The sequence below is a fragment of the Bicyclus anynana genome, chromosome 1, assembly GCF_947172395.1.
Source record: "Bicyclus anynana chromosome 1, ilBicAnyn1.1, whole genome shotgun sequence".
Taxonomy (NCBI): Eukaryota; Metazoa; Arthropoda; class Insecta; order Lepidoptera; family Nymphalidae; genus Bicyclus; species Bicyclus anynana.
In genome coordinates this window covers 11,732,244-11,752,700 of record NC_069083.1, presented here as the reverse complement: position 1 = coordinate 11,752,700, position 20,457 = coordinate 11,732,244, and the positions used below count along the sequence as shown (strand labels likewise).

General features: G+C 34.8%; 1 protein-coding gene across 1 annotated transcript in view; it reads right to left on the bottom strand.

The window, feature by feature from the left end:
• LOC112053092 (lachesin-like) overlaps positions 1-20,457 on the bottom strand; it is a 105,256-nt gene that overhangs the window by 21,117 nt on the left and 63,682 nt on the right. The window contains exon 3 of the mRNA XM_024092380.2: positions 2,117-2,220. Coding sequence (XP_023948148.1) covers positions 2,117-2,220 — 104 coding nt within the window. The remainder of the gene's footprint in view (positions 1-2,116; positions 2,221-20,457) is intronic.

Genomic DNA, 20,457 nt, shown 5'->3' with positions numbered 1-20,457 from the left:
GAAATAGTAGTCTGTGACGGATATGACGTCGCTCGATCTCGTGTTGGTTTCAGTGTGCTCGTGGCGTTCGAGCCGTCCACATCTCTTGTTGTGTAATTCATTATGGGTTACTTGGGATAGTCGGGGAGAGTGACTAGTGAGTGGAAAAGGGGAGTGTTTGATATCAGTCAAAGGATCCTTTAACCCTACACACATCGTTCACAAATACGTGACTCCACTCAAGGTCATTCTCTGCCATTCTAGGGTCTTTATTTTGGTTACAGTTTGATTTGTTAATTAAGTTGTCCTGAGAAGTGTTGTGAATCATAACCTTTGTTCGACATTAGTTTTCTTATATTTGTAATCACCTTTAGAGTCCTATAATAGTCTGAATTGCATTTTCACTAAACCGCTGAACCAATTTCGCATTTATAATATTAGTGAGCTTATTTATGAATTAATTTATTTAGATACTCCTAGTAATGACATTCATGGCTTAAATAGAAGTTAAGACAAAGGCTTAATTTCGCTCAAGATTAATTAAATCGATGGTAAAACAATAGCTATTGTTATGTTGCATCACATTAGTCAATACAAATGATTAGTGCGACAGTAGTTCGGCAGACACCTCGTAAATTAGTATGCAATTAATGTTTACAGTGAGATAGCGGCGGCTTTAGGTAAACACCAATGACCTGTCAATTGATGCAAGATTAATAAGCTTACCTCACTTGGTTGTAGTAATTTAGGCAATAAACTAGTGCTTAACTCATAATGTAGTCTACACTTTGGTACACTGCGATATTTCCCATAAAAAGTGTTTTCACGTGAGTGCCAAAGAAGGGAAATAATCAATAAAATATAATAAAAATTGATCATTAATTGTAAAAGTAGAATGTGGAACATTCACATTTTTGGTTGCAAAGATTAAGCGTATTTTTAACCGACTTCCAAAAAGGAGGAGGTTCTACGTTCGACTGTATGTATGTTTTTTTTTTTTTTTTTTTTATGTCCAGCGATAATTCCGTCATTTGTAGACCGATTTTGAAAATTCTTTTTTTGTTTTGAAGGGTTTAATTCCAGGGTGGTCCCATTTTTTTCATGTCAGGATCTGATGATGGCATCCTGGAGAAATCGAGGGGATCTTTTGAAAATTGTAGGGACGGCTAGTGCGTTTGTTAGTGTTTCCATAAGGTATTTTAAACCACTTCAATTTTATGAAGGTCTGGAGTTGGTCTGATGATGGAGCCAAAACACAAACGATGGAACTCGTCAACGATTTACAGCAGGTACCTTTTGTTTGGGCTTGATTTATTTGTATTGATGAGAACTTTCCAACCATGTGGATTGTGACTGCATAGGGGGTCTGGTGATGAAAACGGAGGATAGTCACCTTTCATGTTTTTCTGAATATTCGAAGCGGTGAAGGCGGTGCCAATCTAGTGTCATGTTTCAATTAAAACCGTTTCTGAAAGAACCACAGAAATTTTGTAATTTAAACGGCTTAAATTAAAACATCACTGGCTTGGCACCGCCTTCAAACTGATCAGAAGGTAGCACATAGGTAAGATGTTATTTTTTGCTTTTTAGTTTAAGTTAATTTTTGAGTTGGAAGTCGGTTGAATTTTTTTTATTAAAATTTTTATATAAAATGAACGTCGTGAGTTTATTAAAAGTAAATTTTAAAACAAAGTTATATACTTATGTTTCATGCTCAAGTTTATCTAATCTCATGTATTAATAAAACTTTTTTACAAAAGAAAACAATAATGTACTAATCACATCAATAACAAGTGAATTTCTCTGAAACATTCTACACCCATGCTAAGCCGTTAGAATTGTAGGTAGAGAATATCTACTATTCGTCAAAGCGTACATACGAGTACCATAAAATAGTAAATTACTCGACCTAACTTTAATTGTAAAACATGTATTCATGTGTAACTATTTTGTTATTAAAAGTGATATTATAATTTTTACACAATTTTAAAATGCATGTCATTCTAATATTTTTAAACTCACAATTTAGGGCGTATTATTGGAGAGTCGATATTAAACAATGATAAAGTATTGTTAAGAACATAACTTAAAAGCCACCAAATTGATTATAATGATAACAATATAATTGTTTACTTACTCGATAAACGCCTAAATTGACGACGATGCACTTGAATGTCGCGTCACGGCCGATGGGGACGGTCAGGTTGGTGATGGGTTCCCCAAACTCCGGTACCTCCACACCTGTTAACAATCATTAACCCATGGTTATCTTTATTATATTTAATTTAATTAGAAATTTTTTTTTACTTATGGAAACCTGATTTATCTACGCGTAGCATCAAATTTCTATACGCTAACAGGAATTACGTGGGGGAAAACACGGGGCTACCACTTATTATTAATAGGTTTATTGTGATATAAGAAAAGGTACAAAATACAACGGTAGAAAGATGTACATAATTATACAATATACATATAACAAAAGGATTATAAATGGACAATCCTAGAATTGATATTAACTGCGCATACTAAATGAAAACATTCTTCTTCTTTTTCCTAAACTTTCACGCCCTATTTCAATAGTACACGTTATATCTCGTTACTAGTTATCATTACTCGTTACTCGTTTCTCTATGTTTTCGTGTGAACACATCTGTATCGAAATATCATTAACCGATATCACTAAAGTTAACAAACTAAGTGGTTGTGTAACTTACTACATCTAAGTTCCGACAATAGACGTTGTTCAAGGTTGTTACTCGTTTATGCAACAGAAGCTGGTAGTGTCAACTGCGATGCTGATCTACTTGTAACTTTGTAATGACGTAGATCACACTGAATAGTATACTATTAAATTTCGCTTCTTTTTCATTCTACCATAGTAAATTAAATAAAACATAGTCGTTATGATTTAAACATTACACGAACCTGAACATAAATATGATTTAATCTTTTACAAACCAAGTAACTACCTAACTAATAAACATTTTTCACAAAATAATTTAACCGACTTCATAGATGCATTAGTCTAAAAGCGAAACATTAATAACATTGTAGGTACATATTATTATGTCCTTTCTATTGATCAGTTTGAAGGCGGTGCTATGTCAAATAAGTCTTAAGTCCAGTGGTCCAGTTAAGTCTTAAATAAAGTTTATTTTGTTTTTTTTTTGGCAAAACCTTCAAACCGATCAATAGAAAGGGCACGGGGTACGATATTGTTTTTAGATTTTAAGAGTAACGCATTTTTGAAGTCGGTCAAATCTTTTTGTAAAAAATATTTTATTTTTCTGTTTTTATTGTAATCTAGCATAGTCACAGTAAACGTTACAGTATGGGCAATATAGTCTACATAATTCAGTTATTTTAATTTTACTTTACACTAAATTACTAAAGGTATCTACCGAAACGAAATGGGACCAATCTGGAAGTACATTCTTTCAAACAAAAATAAATAATTTACGAGGTAACAAACATAAAAAAAACATACGCGTCGAATTGAGAACCTTGTCGTTTAAAGTCGGTTAATAATTAGAAATGATTGTTTTATACCAACTGGCGGTTAACTAACCGGTGGTCAAAGAACTGCATCTAAAGAGCTACGAGTAACAAACTAATCTCTAAGTTTAATGTTCTACGTGACTTTAGCGTCGTAATTTGACTTGACACTCACTAAGGCTATTAGAATTAAATTGAAGCTTTTAAAAGGTTTACTGCTTTTATTTATCTTTGCGTATCTACCTAAATCTCCTCATATATGAACAGGTAAGTTCTACCTACTACTACGAGTACTATTACATATATGAATAAAGTAAACCGAAATTACAGTATTGATTCAATTAAAATAGTCGACTAAAATAACAGTGAAATCTTTACCCTGTAATTTCTATAACAAACTGTCAGCTTGACTACTCTTATATTCGAAATAAAAAAAAAGATTCTTACTTAGGAAATACGTATATGATTATAGTAAAGCCTAGTGCAGTCTTTGTTTATTTTGTAGTAGAGGTGGATATTAATATTATAATCACAGAATATTATATCCAGCTCAAGTCATAGGCATTTATGTTCTGGCTTGTATCTAATGTATAACCACTTGAACACGTAATAACAAACATATACGTTCAAAACTCTACAGAAAAGATGTTTTAAAACTAACATCATGAATCACTGTCTAACGCGTTGAATGATAGCAACTTAAAATTACTTTGTTGTTATGAAGCGATCATGGCAACTTCAATATGCAACTATGGCAACAAGTATTTCAATCACAAGTAAATATAATAAACCGTAAGAAATGATGTTTTTAAAAAGGTAGGAAGTTAGAGATAGGTACGAAATACAGGGCTCGTTTAGTTATAGTATTAGTGAGTTTTTACAATATCTATTAGTTCATCATCATCAATATCTGGTAGACATGGGGCCTCTTGCATGGGCTTTCAAACAACCACCACCGTCCACCTAGTGGGGAATTGACCAACACTGCGCTTTCCGGTGCGGGGTCGCCATTCCAGCACCTTGATCTATTAATTACTGTCCACATTATAAAATTAACGATCCTTACCTACCTAATGACGGCCTCCGTGGCGCAGTGGTATGCGCGGTGGATTTACAAGACGGAGGTCCTGGGTTCGATCCCCGGCTGGGCAGACTGAGATTTTCTTAATTTGTCCAGGTCTGGCTGGTGGGAGGCTTCGGCCGTGGCTAGTTACCACCCTACCGGCAAAGACGTACCGCCAAACGATTTAGCGTTCCGGTACGATGCCGTGTAGAAACCGAAAGGGGTGTGGATTTTCATCCTCCTCCTAACAAGTTAGCCCGTTTCCATCTTAGACTGCATCATCACTTACCATCAGGTGAGATTATAGTCAAGTTCTAACTTGTAAAGAATAAAAAAAAAAATACCGTAACTTTACTAATTTTAAATTATTAAATTTTGTTGTAATGATACAATTCAGACAGACAGACACAAACAAACAGATTGCTCATCTGATGGTAAGTAGACAAGTATCGCCTTTATTGAAACAAAAGTAGCTCTCTTATATCATGCATTTAAATCGTAATAGTATCGTAATCGTAATCGTAAACGTAATACGTACATGCATACATGGATACTGAACCTCCTATTTTAGGGAGGGTTAATAAATAATACTCGATCCGAGATCATGTTCCGTTATCAAACAAGCTAGCCACACACAGTTGAATGCAATGCTAAATAATTTTGTGGTAAAATTTGTAGAATGTTCTGACGGCATGTCAAAAATGTTTATCGAAATTCCGACTTCAATTGAAAACTATTGAAACTAGTCAATTCATTTATTAATACAATTCTAATTAATTTTTGGTTGACTGGCAACAAATTGAAATTTTGCGATCACAATATCTATAATAATATTTGATTTCAAATATGATGCACGATTCCGAATACATCCCGTTGAACGATTCAATTTGATGCGGATCAAGGTTTGTTTTATCGGTCAACGAGATGTTAATATGTATTTTGTAACTTTGGTGACGAAAAACGATAGTATAATCTGATAACAGTATCGGATAGTTTTGGAGCCTATTTGCAACAAACAAACATTATTATAATATTAGTTGCAAAAAAATAAGTCATTGTGATGGGATTGAGGAAGTAAGATTGAATTTTAATATAGTAGTAGTTTATCATTTTAATTTAGTTTTTATATAACGTTGCATGATTTTTATGCAAAAATACGTCAAAATATCACGTATTTTTGCATCAAAAACAATTATACAAAGATACTAACAAAAAGAATAGTATGTGCAAAGGCGGTTGTTTTTAGGAATTTATTCCAGCATACTTTTCTTTTTTTTAACTTTTTATTCATCTGTTTTTATACCCTGTTTATACTATATAGGCAGACGCCAGCAACTTCCTCTGCCAAGAATAAGTAGTGTAACCTTTCACCCACATTTATTTATCATTACATTTTACATTTTAACGATAGTCAATGTATATGCAAAAATTAGAGTGAAATTTTCAAGTTCTCGTTTATATTTCAATCGCTTATAGACCAATATATGTTCTGCTCAAAGGACCCATTACCATTGTACCAAAATTCATCTCGATTGGTTCAGGCATTTAACCGTGAAAAGGTAATTAGACATACAGACTCATATACTTACTTTAGATAGACTTACTTTCGAATTTATAATATAAGTATAGATGTACTAAAAACTTAAAACGTTTAAGCTAGAATATTTGGTCTGCAGAAGATACTGAAACAAGGAAGTTAGTTTTGTGTACGTGCTTGAGCTTTTGCGACAAGCGTAAAGTTTCAAGCTTCTTGCATTTGACCCGACAGTTTAGTTTACAGAGATCTTTAATCTATGTGAGAAATGCAATAGAATTTTTATATTCATTCATATTATAATGACTACTAAAAAAATAAAATTAATTAGAGAATTTTTATTCTGAATTATTTTTTTTCTGGGTAAATTAGGAAAATTTCTATTTAATGAACTGTTATTTTTTTAGGGATAACAATTTTAAATATTAGGTTGCTCGATAAGCTCCTCTATCTTCCAGTGAAAGTCTAATTAATTTTTTTCTAGCCGTTCTTTATATTAGCCTGGATAAACAGAAAGATTTAGAGTTTGTGTTTTAGTATTGTATTAATAACCTTAAACACTTGAGAAAACAGTTATCTTAAAATCAAAGAAAGACACTTCAGTTTTATTGAAAAACTAAACCTAAAACAAAAAATATTGCTAAATCCTATTTAGATTATATACAGATCGAAAGTAGGAAGAAAAAATGTCCAGCGGTTACAGAATTTCAAGTAGGCAAAATATTGTGACTAATTTTAAATTACTTTTTAATGTTCTTGAGATATATCTCTGTACAAACAATACAAAACAAACAGATTGTAGAACAAAAATTCACTAGCAAAAAGCTTCATCCTATTCCTCGTTTCGCGTACAATTATAAATTAAATTTAATAAAACAACAAGTGAGAAATGCAACTACTAAAAGTAGAGCATGTATAATTGAACTAGAGCAGCTGCTGACGTTGGTGTGAACATCTCAAGACTAATGAAATGGGAAAGTACTCGCAAGTTTGTGGTTCCCGTTTCAGCTTATCTGGGATGTCAGCATGAAGTTGCGAGCTCGTCACAATAGATACTGTCTGTTTCAGTTGCGTTAAAAGAGACTGGAATAATACTAACTTGACAGTACGAGTCGCCGAGTTGTTCAACTTGACGAGTTGTGCAACTCGACGAGTTGTGTAACTTAATGGCAACACACGTAGTTTAGCAACTGCAACGTGTACGTATCTGCGTAGTGTTGTCGGAGTAGGTTGTTAATTGAGTAACATATAGTGTAGACTAGCGGACGCCCGCGACGTCGTCTGCGTGGAATTTCGTTTTTCACAAATCCCTCGAGAACCATGGATTTTTTTGGAATAAAAAGTAGCCTATGTGTCAATCCAGGCTATAATATATCTCAATACCAACTTTCAGCTAATTAAGTTCAGTAGTCGAGGCGTGAAAGAGTAACAAACATTCATATCATCAAAATCATAAGTTTTCACAAATCTCGGGAAACCATGGATTTTTTCGGGATAAAAAGTAGCCTATGTGTTAATCCAGAGTAAAATCCATTTCCATTCCATATTTCAGCAAAATCACTTCAGTATTAGCGGCGTTAAAGATTAACAAACATCTAACATACATCCAAACATCCATACAATACATAAATACATGTCCTGGCAAAAATTCTTTAGAACCTTTTGCGTTACTAAAAATTATAAGAATTTAAGAGTAAAATTCTCATCTTCAGATAATTTAAAAGTTTTACAGAGACTATTAGAGTCTCTGTAAACAGTCAAAAATTGATAAGTATAATATAATATAGCATAAGGTATGTCTGGTATTCCAATGTAATTGTGCGTCGTCACTTAACATTAAGCGAGACCGCATTCAAGCTCTGTCTTGTCGTTAAATAAAATAAAAGATTGCACTTGTTACTGTAAGAAAGCTCTTTTTCTTGAAACGTAGTACTTAACCTATTTTAAAATACCAGTTCGGTCGTTATAAGTAATGATGACCGTTCCTAGGCGTATCGGGGCTACGGATGCGGAAGCCATAAATTTCGAGAAATTTTCTACAGGTACGCTATTTTCTGGGCATTTGGTATCTCAATGCCGCTGTATAACGACATCTATGGTGAGGGCATAACATCTGAAGTGTCGTCGGAGGCAGTAAAAAGTGTCATTTTGCAACGACAGCGCCCACAATATCGTCACAGGCTGGCCCGCAGTAAAATGTTTACAAAATGTCTTATTTCTATTTAGGTCGAGCCTCGTAGCGAAATTTTTCAGCTGACTCTAATTAGGTATTTCACGTCTTGTGCCTACGTCAAAAAGTTACTTCTTGGAAATGTTTTTTTTTTTTTTGAGAGATAGTTCTTACCGGCTCAGTAGAATGTGCCGTCTAATCTGGCAGTAGAGTCACATACATACCAACTTGAAGTAGGAAAATTTAATAAATTCTTTGCTTTTATGGAAAAGAAGAATTTAATCAACTTAACTTAAATAAACTGGCCATGAGCGAGTCGGACTCGCGCACGAAGTGTACAGAAAAATATTAATTTTGATAACTCTATTTTAGCCATTATTTCGAGATGCTTGGAAGCGGGTCAAGTTAAATTAATCTTAATTATTAAACAACTAATTAATTTATTATTACTTTTTTTATTTTGAATTTGTTTAATCCGACACTTTAATTTTTGTAATTTTGTCAATTTGTTCCAAAGCTGGCAATTTTTTCCAAAAATGGGACAATGAGTAGATTTAGGGACGAAAATACATTTTTGAATAATAGTGAATGCAGATTCTATAGTAATTTCTAATAATCTGTCTGAAACTTCAGAATAATTTCGAATCTTTTCCTCTATAAAAGAATCTGTTTTCAAAAATTGGGGACCCAGTGCAGGTTCTATTTATTAAAAACTTTATATTGGGAATAAATAATTAAATAAAAGTGTAAAACTATGAATTAATTGTTAAATAATTCATTTATTATTAGTTAATAAATAATTATTTGTTAAGTAATCTTAATTTGACAATATCATAATCCTGGTAATTAAACACGAACAACATACCAAGTTTATAAAACATACCAAATTCGTCTTGTATTTGAAATATTATTTTATGAAGTAGATAATTTCAAGTAAAGGTAAGAAAAAATCTCTGACGCTCAGATATTTTAAATAAAACGACAACAACCTAGTGAATCTAATTAGCATAAGTCCCGAGGAGTAATATCATTTCGTAAAAATCTTTCTTAAATATTATTCAGAGATAAAAACACTAAAAAAATTGGTAGAATTTCTCACTGAAACAAATGTCTTGCAACAGCTTGCAGCTTAATGTCCGAAAACGCTGTTTTGCAACATTAAGAATCGTTCCGCGCAATGTCTTGTAGCAGAACACGCGCCCGTGATACATGTGAAACATCTTTGAAATGCTGCAGTTTGTTTCACTTGTATGTTTTGTCTGTGAACAAAAGTACGTGGGTGGAAAATATGTATTTTGTTTGATGCATGATGTTTAATACGATACCTTGCTGAAGTATCTCGCCCGAATCAAGAGTGGATGAAAAAAGGCGATACATTTCTCCATTAATTATACTTAACATTAATTATTCTCAAATATTTTGTTTAAGAAACGTCATATTTAGAAATGCCTTTTTTAATATCGCGTAGAAACCGAAAGGGGTGTGATTTCATCCTCCTCCTAACAAATTAGCCCGCTTCCATCTTAGACTGCATCATCACTTACCGTCAGGTGAGATTATAATCCAGGGCTAACTTGTAATAAAAAAATGTGTTCTCGTTAAAAGCGATTTTAAAAACTACAATTAATGCATGCAAATGTTTCATAAACTATTGTGAAAGGTTCGCTATTTTCATTGATCGAATATTCACGTAAATACTATTTGCGCTGTATGAATTTTCTAACCGATTAGCACAAGTTAAACGAGTTTTAATTTTATAAAACAGGAGTTTGAACTCTTTGTAACGTTAGGTCTTGACACAGTTTCGCACTTTTGTTACGAGATTTAATTCCTTTGTGTAGTCTAAAAATTTTAATTTAAAGGAAAAGCATTTTAGTGATGGTTTACCTACTTATTTTGCGTTTTAGTTTTTTAAATGCCTTCTGTGCTTAGAAGCCATTTTTGTTATTTCAATCATTTATTTTTACTTTTATATTAAACTAGCTGATGCCGTGCGGTTTCACCCACGTGGTTCTCGTTACAGTAGGAGTACGGGGATAATATATAGCCTCATTCATTCAAACATTCATGAAAATCTATATCTATACTAATATATAAAGCTGAAGAGTTTGATTTTTTGTTTGATTGAACGAGCTAATCTCAGGAACTACTAGTCCGATTTGAAAAATTCTTTCAGTGTTAGATAGCCCATTTATCGAGGAAGGCTATAGGCTATATATTATCGCCGTACTCCTACGGGAACGAGAGCCACCGCGAGCGCTGGTGACTTATAAATAAATATGAAAGAGCTTAATGCCCTTTTAAAGTAGGGAAAGTTTTTCAGTTAAACCCTTGAACGTTGAGTTACCAAGGCTTAAATTATTAGCTCTACGAAAGAGACCAATTTTAATAAACTAGATTTTTTTAGCTTAGAGTTGGTGTTAACTTACCTACCCCCTTTTTATCATTATCGTCGTCATCAACCCATATTCGGCTGACTGCTGAGCTTGAGTCTCCTTTCTGAATGAGAGGGGTAAGGCCAATAGTCCACCACGCTAGCCCAATACGGATTGGCAGAATTCACACACGCAGATAATTAAGAAAATTCTCTAGCATGCAGGTTTCCTCACGATGTTTTCCTTCACCGATTAAGACACGTGATATTTAATTTCTTAAAATACACACAACTGAAAAGTTGGAGGAGGCAGAGGTTATATCCACTGGGCTATCACGGCTCATGTTTCATTATGCCCCGAGTGATTTAAGATTGTAATAATTTTCTTTCACTTCACAACATCGGACACAATGTTTATCACAATTTTGGGTCCAAATTTTCAACATCGCAATTTCAGCGGTGATACGTTCATAAATTCAATGAAATTACCCATCTTTCTGCGCTTCAAAGAGGCCATATATCTCCCGGTTACAGCGCCTTGCGATGTCGGCCATCACGCGAGTGATAAATCAGTATGGCGGTATTATAAAGCAAAAACCTCCCCACTCGTGAAATTTAAAATTTAAATAGTTTAACTTATCTATGATACGAGTATATTGGGCTTGAAATTGTATTGTATATCAAGGCGTCTGCAAATGATACAAGATTTAAAAATACAAAAGAGAGGTCAAATGCCAATTCAAATCCATTCAAATAAAACGACAAATTTTATACTTGTCTGTCGGTCGCATCGTTGCTTCTAAACAAATGGATCGATTATGATGAGGTTTTTTGATTGGTAACTTAATCAAACTGATTCTTAATTTTAAGATAATCAGCTAAAAAAAAAATAGACATCAGCGTTTTTTTCAGTCTCTTATTGAGATTTTTCTTTCAAGAAAACCTATTTTTCTTAATTTTGATTTGACCACAGACTTCGTGTCCGAACTACATAGCTTATCACAGGAGTAGTCATTACTTGCGCCAAGATGGCGGTCACAGATCATTGGCTAACATTATAAAGGCGATAGTATAAATATATATGTTTTTTACTCCTACAACATATACTGAACTATATCGTTTTAGACTTCCTTCCTTAATCTTTTGCTAATTATATAGATTTCTGGAAAAAAGCCATGCTTCTCGCGAGGTTCGTGAAAATATGAATTTCACACGAACGTAATCGCGGGCAACAGTTAGTAACAAAATGAAAAATGAAAATAATTAATATGGCCTATTAAGTAAGAATTATATCCACAATTTAAATATTTAAATACTGTAATATTTAATAACTCAAAAAAGTAAGAAATTGATTTGTAAGACAACCCAATTCCGCAGAAAGATTGACTTATTATACTCCACATTTGCAGATTGAATAAAGGTCATATGATATGAGTGTAATCCTCATAATATTAGATGACCTAATCCGAAGGAGAGTCGAAGGTTACATTTATTTAGGCCAACAATCCGATTCGGTAGGGATTTTATGATGATGGAAATAAAGTAGTATTCAATTAGAGATGGGCAGCCCAACAAATGCTGAATCATCTTTTGCCAGTGCCTTTTTGTCGTACGGAGGTTTTGTAAAATTAAATAAAAAGTCTCAATATAAAGTGATTGGAATTTTTTGGATTAAATTTTTCCATTTCCAATTATATAAGTATGCGTCACTTTGATATGATGCGAGTATATTAAAGTGGGCGGATAATTGTGCCTCTGAGTATATGATGTTACTTACTTTGACTCAAAGTCTCTCGCCCACTGAAACAGTGGGTAGACATCGCTTTACAATGTGAGCGATTATGATGATAATAAGATATTATAGAATTGAGATATTTTTCATAATTATGTCAAATTGCTTCAGTGTAAAATTTAATTGAATTTAAATGACAAGGTATCAACTAACCAGCGGAATTTTTTTAGTTTATTGAGCCAAGCTAATGGGAACCGATCTTGAATCTGTCGTTTATAAAATAAATATAAACACCAAAGAAGTGGTTCAAAACATCGGTTGTCTGTTAAGTTCGTTTACTGACAATAGTTGAACGTGACAACGTCATCAACTGATGGAATGGTTGCATTTTTCCCTAGAGCGAGGGAACGACGCGTGACGTCATCTCTTTGGATTATGCAGCCAGCTCCATCGAATTATAAAACGTTGTTACGTCAAAAAAGAAGTTATTTTCGATAAACAGTATCAATTTAATAATAATGGACGTATCAAGATGAGTTCTTTCGCGCATTTTCCATTTTGTGAACATAGATCACAGGCACTTTGAAGCGTACACAGATTTAAATGGTAGCACAAGAAATAGAAATTGCATGAATGTTTACTGATTTGCTTGTTTAATTTAAATGGAAACTAAATGAAAGTTGCAACTGGTCATTTGTCATTGGGTGGCCGGCGTTTCGAGTCGAGTTCCGGTGCAAGCTGCTTTTATTAATATTTCCATCGCAAATTTGCGCTTTATTAGCAAACAGACGTCATGCCTGATAAATTATTAATGCGGTTGTTGCACAGCTTGTGTTCCGCTTTTTCCGATACGGAACACTGTCTGTTGTATTGGCGATACTGTGATTGATTTTACTATTGTTGTGAGCGTAATGTTGGACTAATATTATAATGACAAACATTGATTTAACCACACCATAAACCATCTGTTTAATAATGATTTTTATTTTATCATCATCATTATCATCATGTCAGCCGATGGACGTCCACTGCAGGACACCTTTTGTAGGGACTTCCAAACATCACGGTACTGAGCCATCTGCATCCAGCGAATATCTGCGACTCGTTTGATGGACCCCAACGGCCTTCGGCTCTTCGAACTGTGTGCCCCGCCCATTGCCACTTTAGCTTTGCGACACGTTGAGCTATGTCGGTGACTTTAGTTCTTTTGCGGATCTTCTCATTTCTGATTCGATCACTCAGAGATACTCCTAGCATAGCTCGTTCCATCGCCCGCTGCGTGTCATGTCATTATGTATTATACAAATATTTATTATAAAAATTAAAGTGGTTATGTTTGTAAATAGAAATGTATTTCAACTAAACTTATAACTGTACAAATAAATATTTTATTTGCGAATACGTGCAGCTTCGTTTCCATTGCAAATGGGGATCCTACTAATATTATAAACGCGAAATTTTGTAAGGATGTTTGGATGTTTGTTACTCTTTAACGCCGCTAATACAGAAGCGATTTGGCTGAAATTTGGAATGGAAATAGATTTTACTCTGGATTAACACATCGGCTGCTTTTTATCCCAAAAAAAATTATGGTATCCCGAGATTTGCGAAAACTGATAATTTTGATGATATGAATGTTTGTTACTCTTTCATGCCTCGACTACTGAACCAAATTAGCTGAAATTTAGCTGAAAAAATTTATCCCGGAAAAATCCATGGTTCATGGTTTGTGAAACACTAAATTCTACGCGGACGAAGTCACAGGCGTCCGCTAGTACAGTTATAGTTCTAGACAAAATCCGTGTTTTTTTAACCCCTTTTTTCAACTTATGGGCATAAAATATTTCATGATGCTGATCATCACGAGTGAGCTTGACCACAATCAACCCTGACGATAATCGATGTCGAAATGCGAATTATCTATAGAAGATGTCCATTTACTCTGGACTTTGAAGTAACGGAAATCAAAGCTGGCAGGGTATTTCACATCTTTGCAGTATGTACAATGAATGAGGAACTAAACAGCTTACTATATAAAATAAAGTACATTCATCATCATCATCATCATATCAGCCGATGGACGTCCACTGCAGGACATAGGCCTTTTGTAGGGACTTCCAAACATCACGATACTGAGCCACCTGCATCCAGCGAATCCCTGCGACTCGCTTGATGTCGTCAGTCCACCTGGTGGGGGGTCGGCCAACACTGCGCTTACTAGTGCGGGGTCGCCATTCCAGTACTTTGGGACCCCAACGTCCATCGGCTCTTCGAACTATGTGCCACTTCAGCTTCGCAACTCGTTAAGCTATGTCGGTGACTTTGGTTCTTCTGCGGATCTCCTCATTTCTGATTCGATCACGCAGATATCCTCCTAACATAGCTCGTTCCATCGCCCGCTGTGTGACTCTGAACCTTCTTATGAGGCCCATAGTTACAATAAGGTACATTACATTTATGCATCTACTAAGTATTTGATACTATATCAACTATGTAACAGTGCAGATCTGTGATCTGATATCTCTATGTGAACAACAACAATTATTAATTAAAGGCGGATTGTGTAGTTTAGGTATAATAAACAAAATGTTGTTTTCTTTCTGAAAATTTATTATTTCCGTTGTAAACGTTAACATCGATGTTACACGAGCTGTCAGCATGTTACAAAAAGTCTAATATTGTAGGCATAAAACGTAAAAGTAGAGATACAATATATTGGCTATGCTCATATTTATGACGGTCCTCCAATTTATGGCTAACTCCGTATCTTTTTTATATATCAATGACATTTTGACGATAGGTTTTGTTGCCGCAAAATTATTTAGGCATCGAAGATTGGGCATTCATCAAAATAATGTAATATTCAATTTAAAACAACATCTATCAACATTAAACAATTACATTTAATTTTCGTAAAAACATGACAAATGCTGTAATGTCTTGTTTTAAAGCATAAAGTTAGAGTTTAATTAAATAGCGACGATTTGATCATAAAATCAGTATTACGACCAGATCTTCGCTATTTGATTAATCTTGATGGTACCTACCCCAATTTTAGGTACCCACTCGTGTAGTCTGGTAAGTTCGTCGATGATTCTCCCATGCTATGCGGACAACGGGGAGAAAGACTGCGCGGGTGTTAAAACGTGCGTGTGGGGAAGAGAGGTGCATTAGTCGTGGGTTTTTCTTCCATCGCTACACGCCCCCCGGCCTACGCGGACCATCGGGAGTGTTACGAACGAGGTTGCCAAGCTTTACCTACCTATCTAAGCTACATTAGCCGACGCCCTGCGATTTCACCCGCGCAGTACCAGTTCCCGTGAGAATGCGGGTATACAGATAATAAAATATGTGCCTGTTACACTCACAAATAAAGTCGCTTTCTAGTTATTTAAGTATTTTCAAAATCTTCCCAGTAGATCCAGAGATTACCTCTACAATAACACCAACTGTACCTCTATATAATATTAATGTAATAGATGAAGCCCTCGTTTGAATAATCAGACATTTTAGTCACTGTTGCCGAACCCGGCAAATATTTGATGAATATGCGTCGCTTATTGTATTTAACTAGGGTAGGAGTATGGGCAGACAAACTTTCAGCTTTTGTAAATTGCCGAAGGTCCGGCTAATACAGGCTTTTCGATTAATAAAGATATAGGAGCTTTATCTAATCACTAATATTATAAAGGCGTAAGTTTGTATCTAAATATGTTTGTTACTCCTTTACGGCGCAACTACTAAATCGATTTGGCTGAATTTGAAATGAACATAGATTTTACCTTGGATTACCAAAGGAGAATGGCGAGGTTGCATGTATTTTGGGACTAGAAGATAGAAGTAGCGTACATAATGGAAACCCATTAATAGTTGTCAATCGTGATTAAACTAAAAAAAAAACAAATGGTAACCAATCTTGAAATGCAGGGAGAAAAAAGATATACCATAAAATTAGAAGGCAGGACCCTATCTATGCATACGAATAAATGTGAATTTTATACTAAAAAACACCGCCGCTGACATACAACTGCGTGAATGCTTTATAAATACGACAAGGCGTTTCGGTCTCAGGCAACAAATAGAACAATTTTACTATGCTAAGTATTCAAGTCATCTTGATTCCCGTTTTGTAAAATCTCAATATTTTTTTACAAGCATCTTATAAAATAATATTTTTAATCAATACAAATGTATGAGTGTACGATACTTCTGAGTGTGACTCCCCCTTACGCCAACCTCCTTTGTGAAAAAACGAAATTTCACGCAAACAGGGTCGTAGGCGTCCGCTAGTTACCAATAATACTCGTATTATTAAAAGTTTATTTATTTTCTGTACCAATAAGAAATTTGGCCTTCGAAAGCATAACTAAATTACTTCGTACATTGTGGTGACTATTTGGAAATATCCTAAAAATTCTTTTGATCCAGGAATATATTTGCCTATCTTTAACTTCAAATTTCACCTGTAGAAGCTATTTGTTAATTTTCCCAAAGCAATATAAAATTCCCTGCGATATTTCATTTATTGAAACCCAACTTTTTGTAGCTTCTTATTTATATTAAAGAGAACATCGGTCCCATCTTAGGAAAAAGGTCAATTTCCCAGTTTTCATTCCAGGCCTTTTTAACTTATCGGAAACGTACTATTATGTTTTCTTTGTAATATGATCGAGCCTGTAACTATGGGAAAGGCCTTGGATATTTTTAATCATGGCCTTAATACAGGCCTTAATATAGAATTTAAAGATATGTATAATGTACATTGCACATAATATTTGATTTGAAAATAGAAAACTGCTGCGTGAAATGTTTGTTTTGCTCTCTACTACAATAATTAAACCGTATTACTATGTATTTACATACCCCCTTTTAAAAGGTCATGTAGCATTATGCTGGCCATTTTCTGGACTATGCCACACATTGGATTTTGTCCTGGATGTATTAGAGATGTTGTGATGAGTGGCGTTATGTTCAAATGAACGCATTTTCTATCTTTCTTTTCTTTTCTTTCTTTCTTTTTATTGTTTTAAATATTAAGCTTTTATATTATTCCAGATATTTTCCTTTACCCCCTGCGCTTCGTAAAGCACATTTCCATTATCACTCATTCAGAGAGTCGTTACAGAGTTAAACACATAACCCTCAACATCAACTTGCATTTGGGCTGTGTGGTTGGTCTCAGCTCCAAATTCTCTTTTTACAAGCCTAGCCAATAAATAATAAATGTCGACCAATGGCGGACAAGTAGTTCCAGTCCCATCTCCTCAGATCAATAGGCACGCGAGGCGGAGCGTTCTGGACCGTTGACCACCGGTCGAAGGTGATGCATGGACCGCGGCGAGCAAGCGGATCTCAACGTCGTGTGTCGTCCAGCCCCAGAAGAGGGAGAGTGAGTATCAAGGAGCGAAAAGAGAAATTAACTTGTAGGGAGTCATGAAGGCATCCCGGGAACACGCCAAGAGCAAGTACCAGGGTTGCCTTCTTTCGATTCGGCCAAATTACCGAGAGGTTGAAAAGGCCATGGGAGGTGGTGGGTTGTCCTCAGACCAATAGGCTAGTTGACACTTTTTTTAATGGATAAACTGTTCATTAACGTTCCACTACTACACTACACATAGTTGTATATAGTGTAAAAACATAGAATTTTGGATGTTCCCTCAAAATACGACAAACAATTTTGTTGGTGAATTTGAGTGCAATAAAATTCCAAAGGGATCTGAGCCCATCTCATTCGTCTCAACTTAATGAAAGAGATAGCGATATATCCGGCTGTAACGCTATTGGTTGATATTTGTCTACTTTTACGAAATAACTATGTTAATCGTAGCTTGTTAGACCTGCTGGCCATTCAAATAATGATGATGATGCAACGCTATAGATATAATAATTGTATAGAATTTTCTACGGAGACTCGTAAGTAATTATCACTCGTGTGCCCGGGAAGTGATTGACACTATAATCTGAATCGATCCTCAAATTAATTGGAGGCTTAAAAACAGGGCCCCAATACCCCAGTAAAAGAAATATTTCTTTTAGGGAAAGATTAATTTGCCCTATTAATAACTACCCCGAGGATCATTAAAGGCGTTTTTTCCTGTTCCCACTTGAGCGGGGAAAGAGCCAACATTTCGGCCTTTATTAAAAAATTTAGTCCAAAGCTCTATGAACCGAGCGTAAACTTTTCCCATTTTTCTCTTTTTCATAATTATACCTATCCGTACATACTACAACTAATGAAGACTTGTTAAACGAGATAACTCTAGAAACTATTAGACGTATTCTTAGACGCATTTGGGTTTTTTTTTTAATTCTCTACAAGTTAGCCCGTGACTACAATCTCATCTGTTGTAAGTGACGATGCAATTGAGATAGAAGCCGGCTAACTTGTTAGGAGTAGGACAAATCTCACACTCCTTCGTGCCGGAACGCTAAATCGCTTAGCGGTGCGTCTTTGGCGGTAGGGTGGTAACTAGCCACGGCCGAATCCTCCCACCAGCAAAAATTTTGGTTATTTCTAAATAAATCGCCTTAGGCTAGACCGATTGAGGTTTTTTTACTTGGTCCAGGTCTGGCTGGTGGGAGGCTTCAGCCGAACGGATTTTATCTACTGTAAAATCCGTTTGATGCGATGCGTCCAATAAATACGATGCGGGTAAGTGGATGCCTACGTTTTAATTAACCGCGGCGTCTTAAACAAGCGTAAGATAAGGAGTTAAAGGAGTGTTTCTACTCTTACATTAAAGTTAAGGCGCAAATTTTGAAATAATGCGAAGGGTCACGTACAAGTGAGTGATATCACGTCCACGGCTCATCAGCGGTGGGACGTGACGACTTTAGCTCAAACAGATTCTACAACACGACCAGATAAGATAGAGCCGACACGCTACTTTCGTTTAGAAATGTCTTAAAAACATTAGAATCAGAATCAGAAGCATTTATTTGCAAGAAACATTACTTTTAGTCACATAAAGATGTTCTTACGTATTAGGTTACTATGTTTCACCATTATTAGGTACTAGCTGATGCCGCGAGGTGTTAACCGCGTGGTTCCCGTTCCTGTAGGAATACGGGGATAATATATATCCTATAGCCTTCCTGGATAAATGGGCTATCTAACACTGAAAGATTTTATCAAATCGAACCAGTAGTTTCTGAGATTAGCGAGTTCAATCAAATAAACAAACAAACTCTTCAGCTTTATAATATTAGTATAGATACAAATATTTAGTTAATATTTTTTTTTTCAAATTAAATGACATTAAGTTAAATGGTAACAAAATTACAACCATTTTTGAAGTATCAGCGAAGTAGTCTTGTAGGGAGTAGTAACATTTTCGTATTAGAAATTATTCAAGATGTTCATTATGTGTAAGCTTACGCTAAGTAAATAGATTTTACTCTGAATTAACACATAGTCTACTTTTTATCCCGAAAAAATCCATAGTTCCCACGAGATATGTGAAAAACTGACGAAGTCGCGGGCATCCGCTAGTAATGATAATGATTGGGGCCGACGGCGTAAAGTACTCTCCAAGACACGAAGCTGTAACATCACCAACTTCGACTCAAGGCCATGAATTATAATTGTGAAGTAAGGAGCTTAGGTATCTTTTAATGCAAACCAGGCCTCGAACCCAGGATCTTTTAATCCGTTGCCACACAGGCTAACCACTCGACCAACAAGGCAATTAAAAATATTAAAACAATTTTTATTTATATTTTTTTATAAAAAACCAACGTTTGTATTTACCATGAAAATTTAAATAAAAAACTAACGTCTCTATTTACCGTTATAATTTAAATAAAACTAACGCGTGTATTTACAATGAGCTAAATAATGTAAATTAATATTTGGAATATCACCGACTAGTTAAAAACTATTTCGGAGTTTGTTCATGCAATGCACCGTAAGTAAACAGTTTTTGTTTACGTAAGCTTAAAATTAACATTCGAATAATAAATTTAAGTTGCAATACCATCTATTATTATTGTTTACATCGTATTTTGATACTGCGAATGCGAATTGAAATATATAAAAATTCAACAATAATGTCAGCAAGCAAGAAAAAAAAATATTCCTTTTAATAGCACAAATAAACAAAAAAGA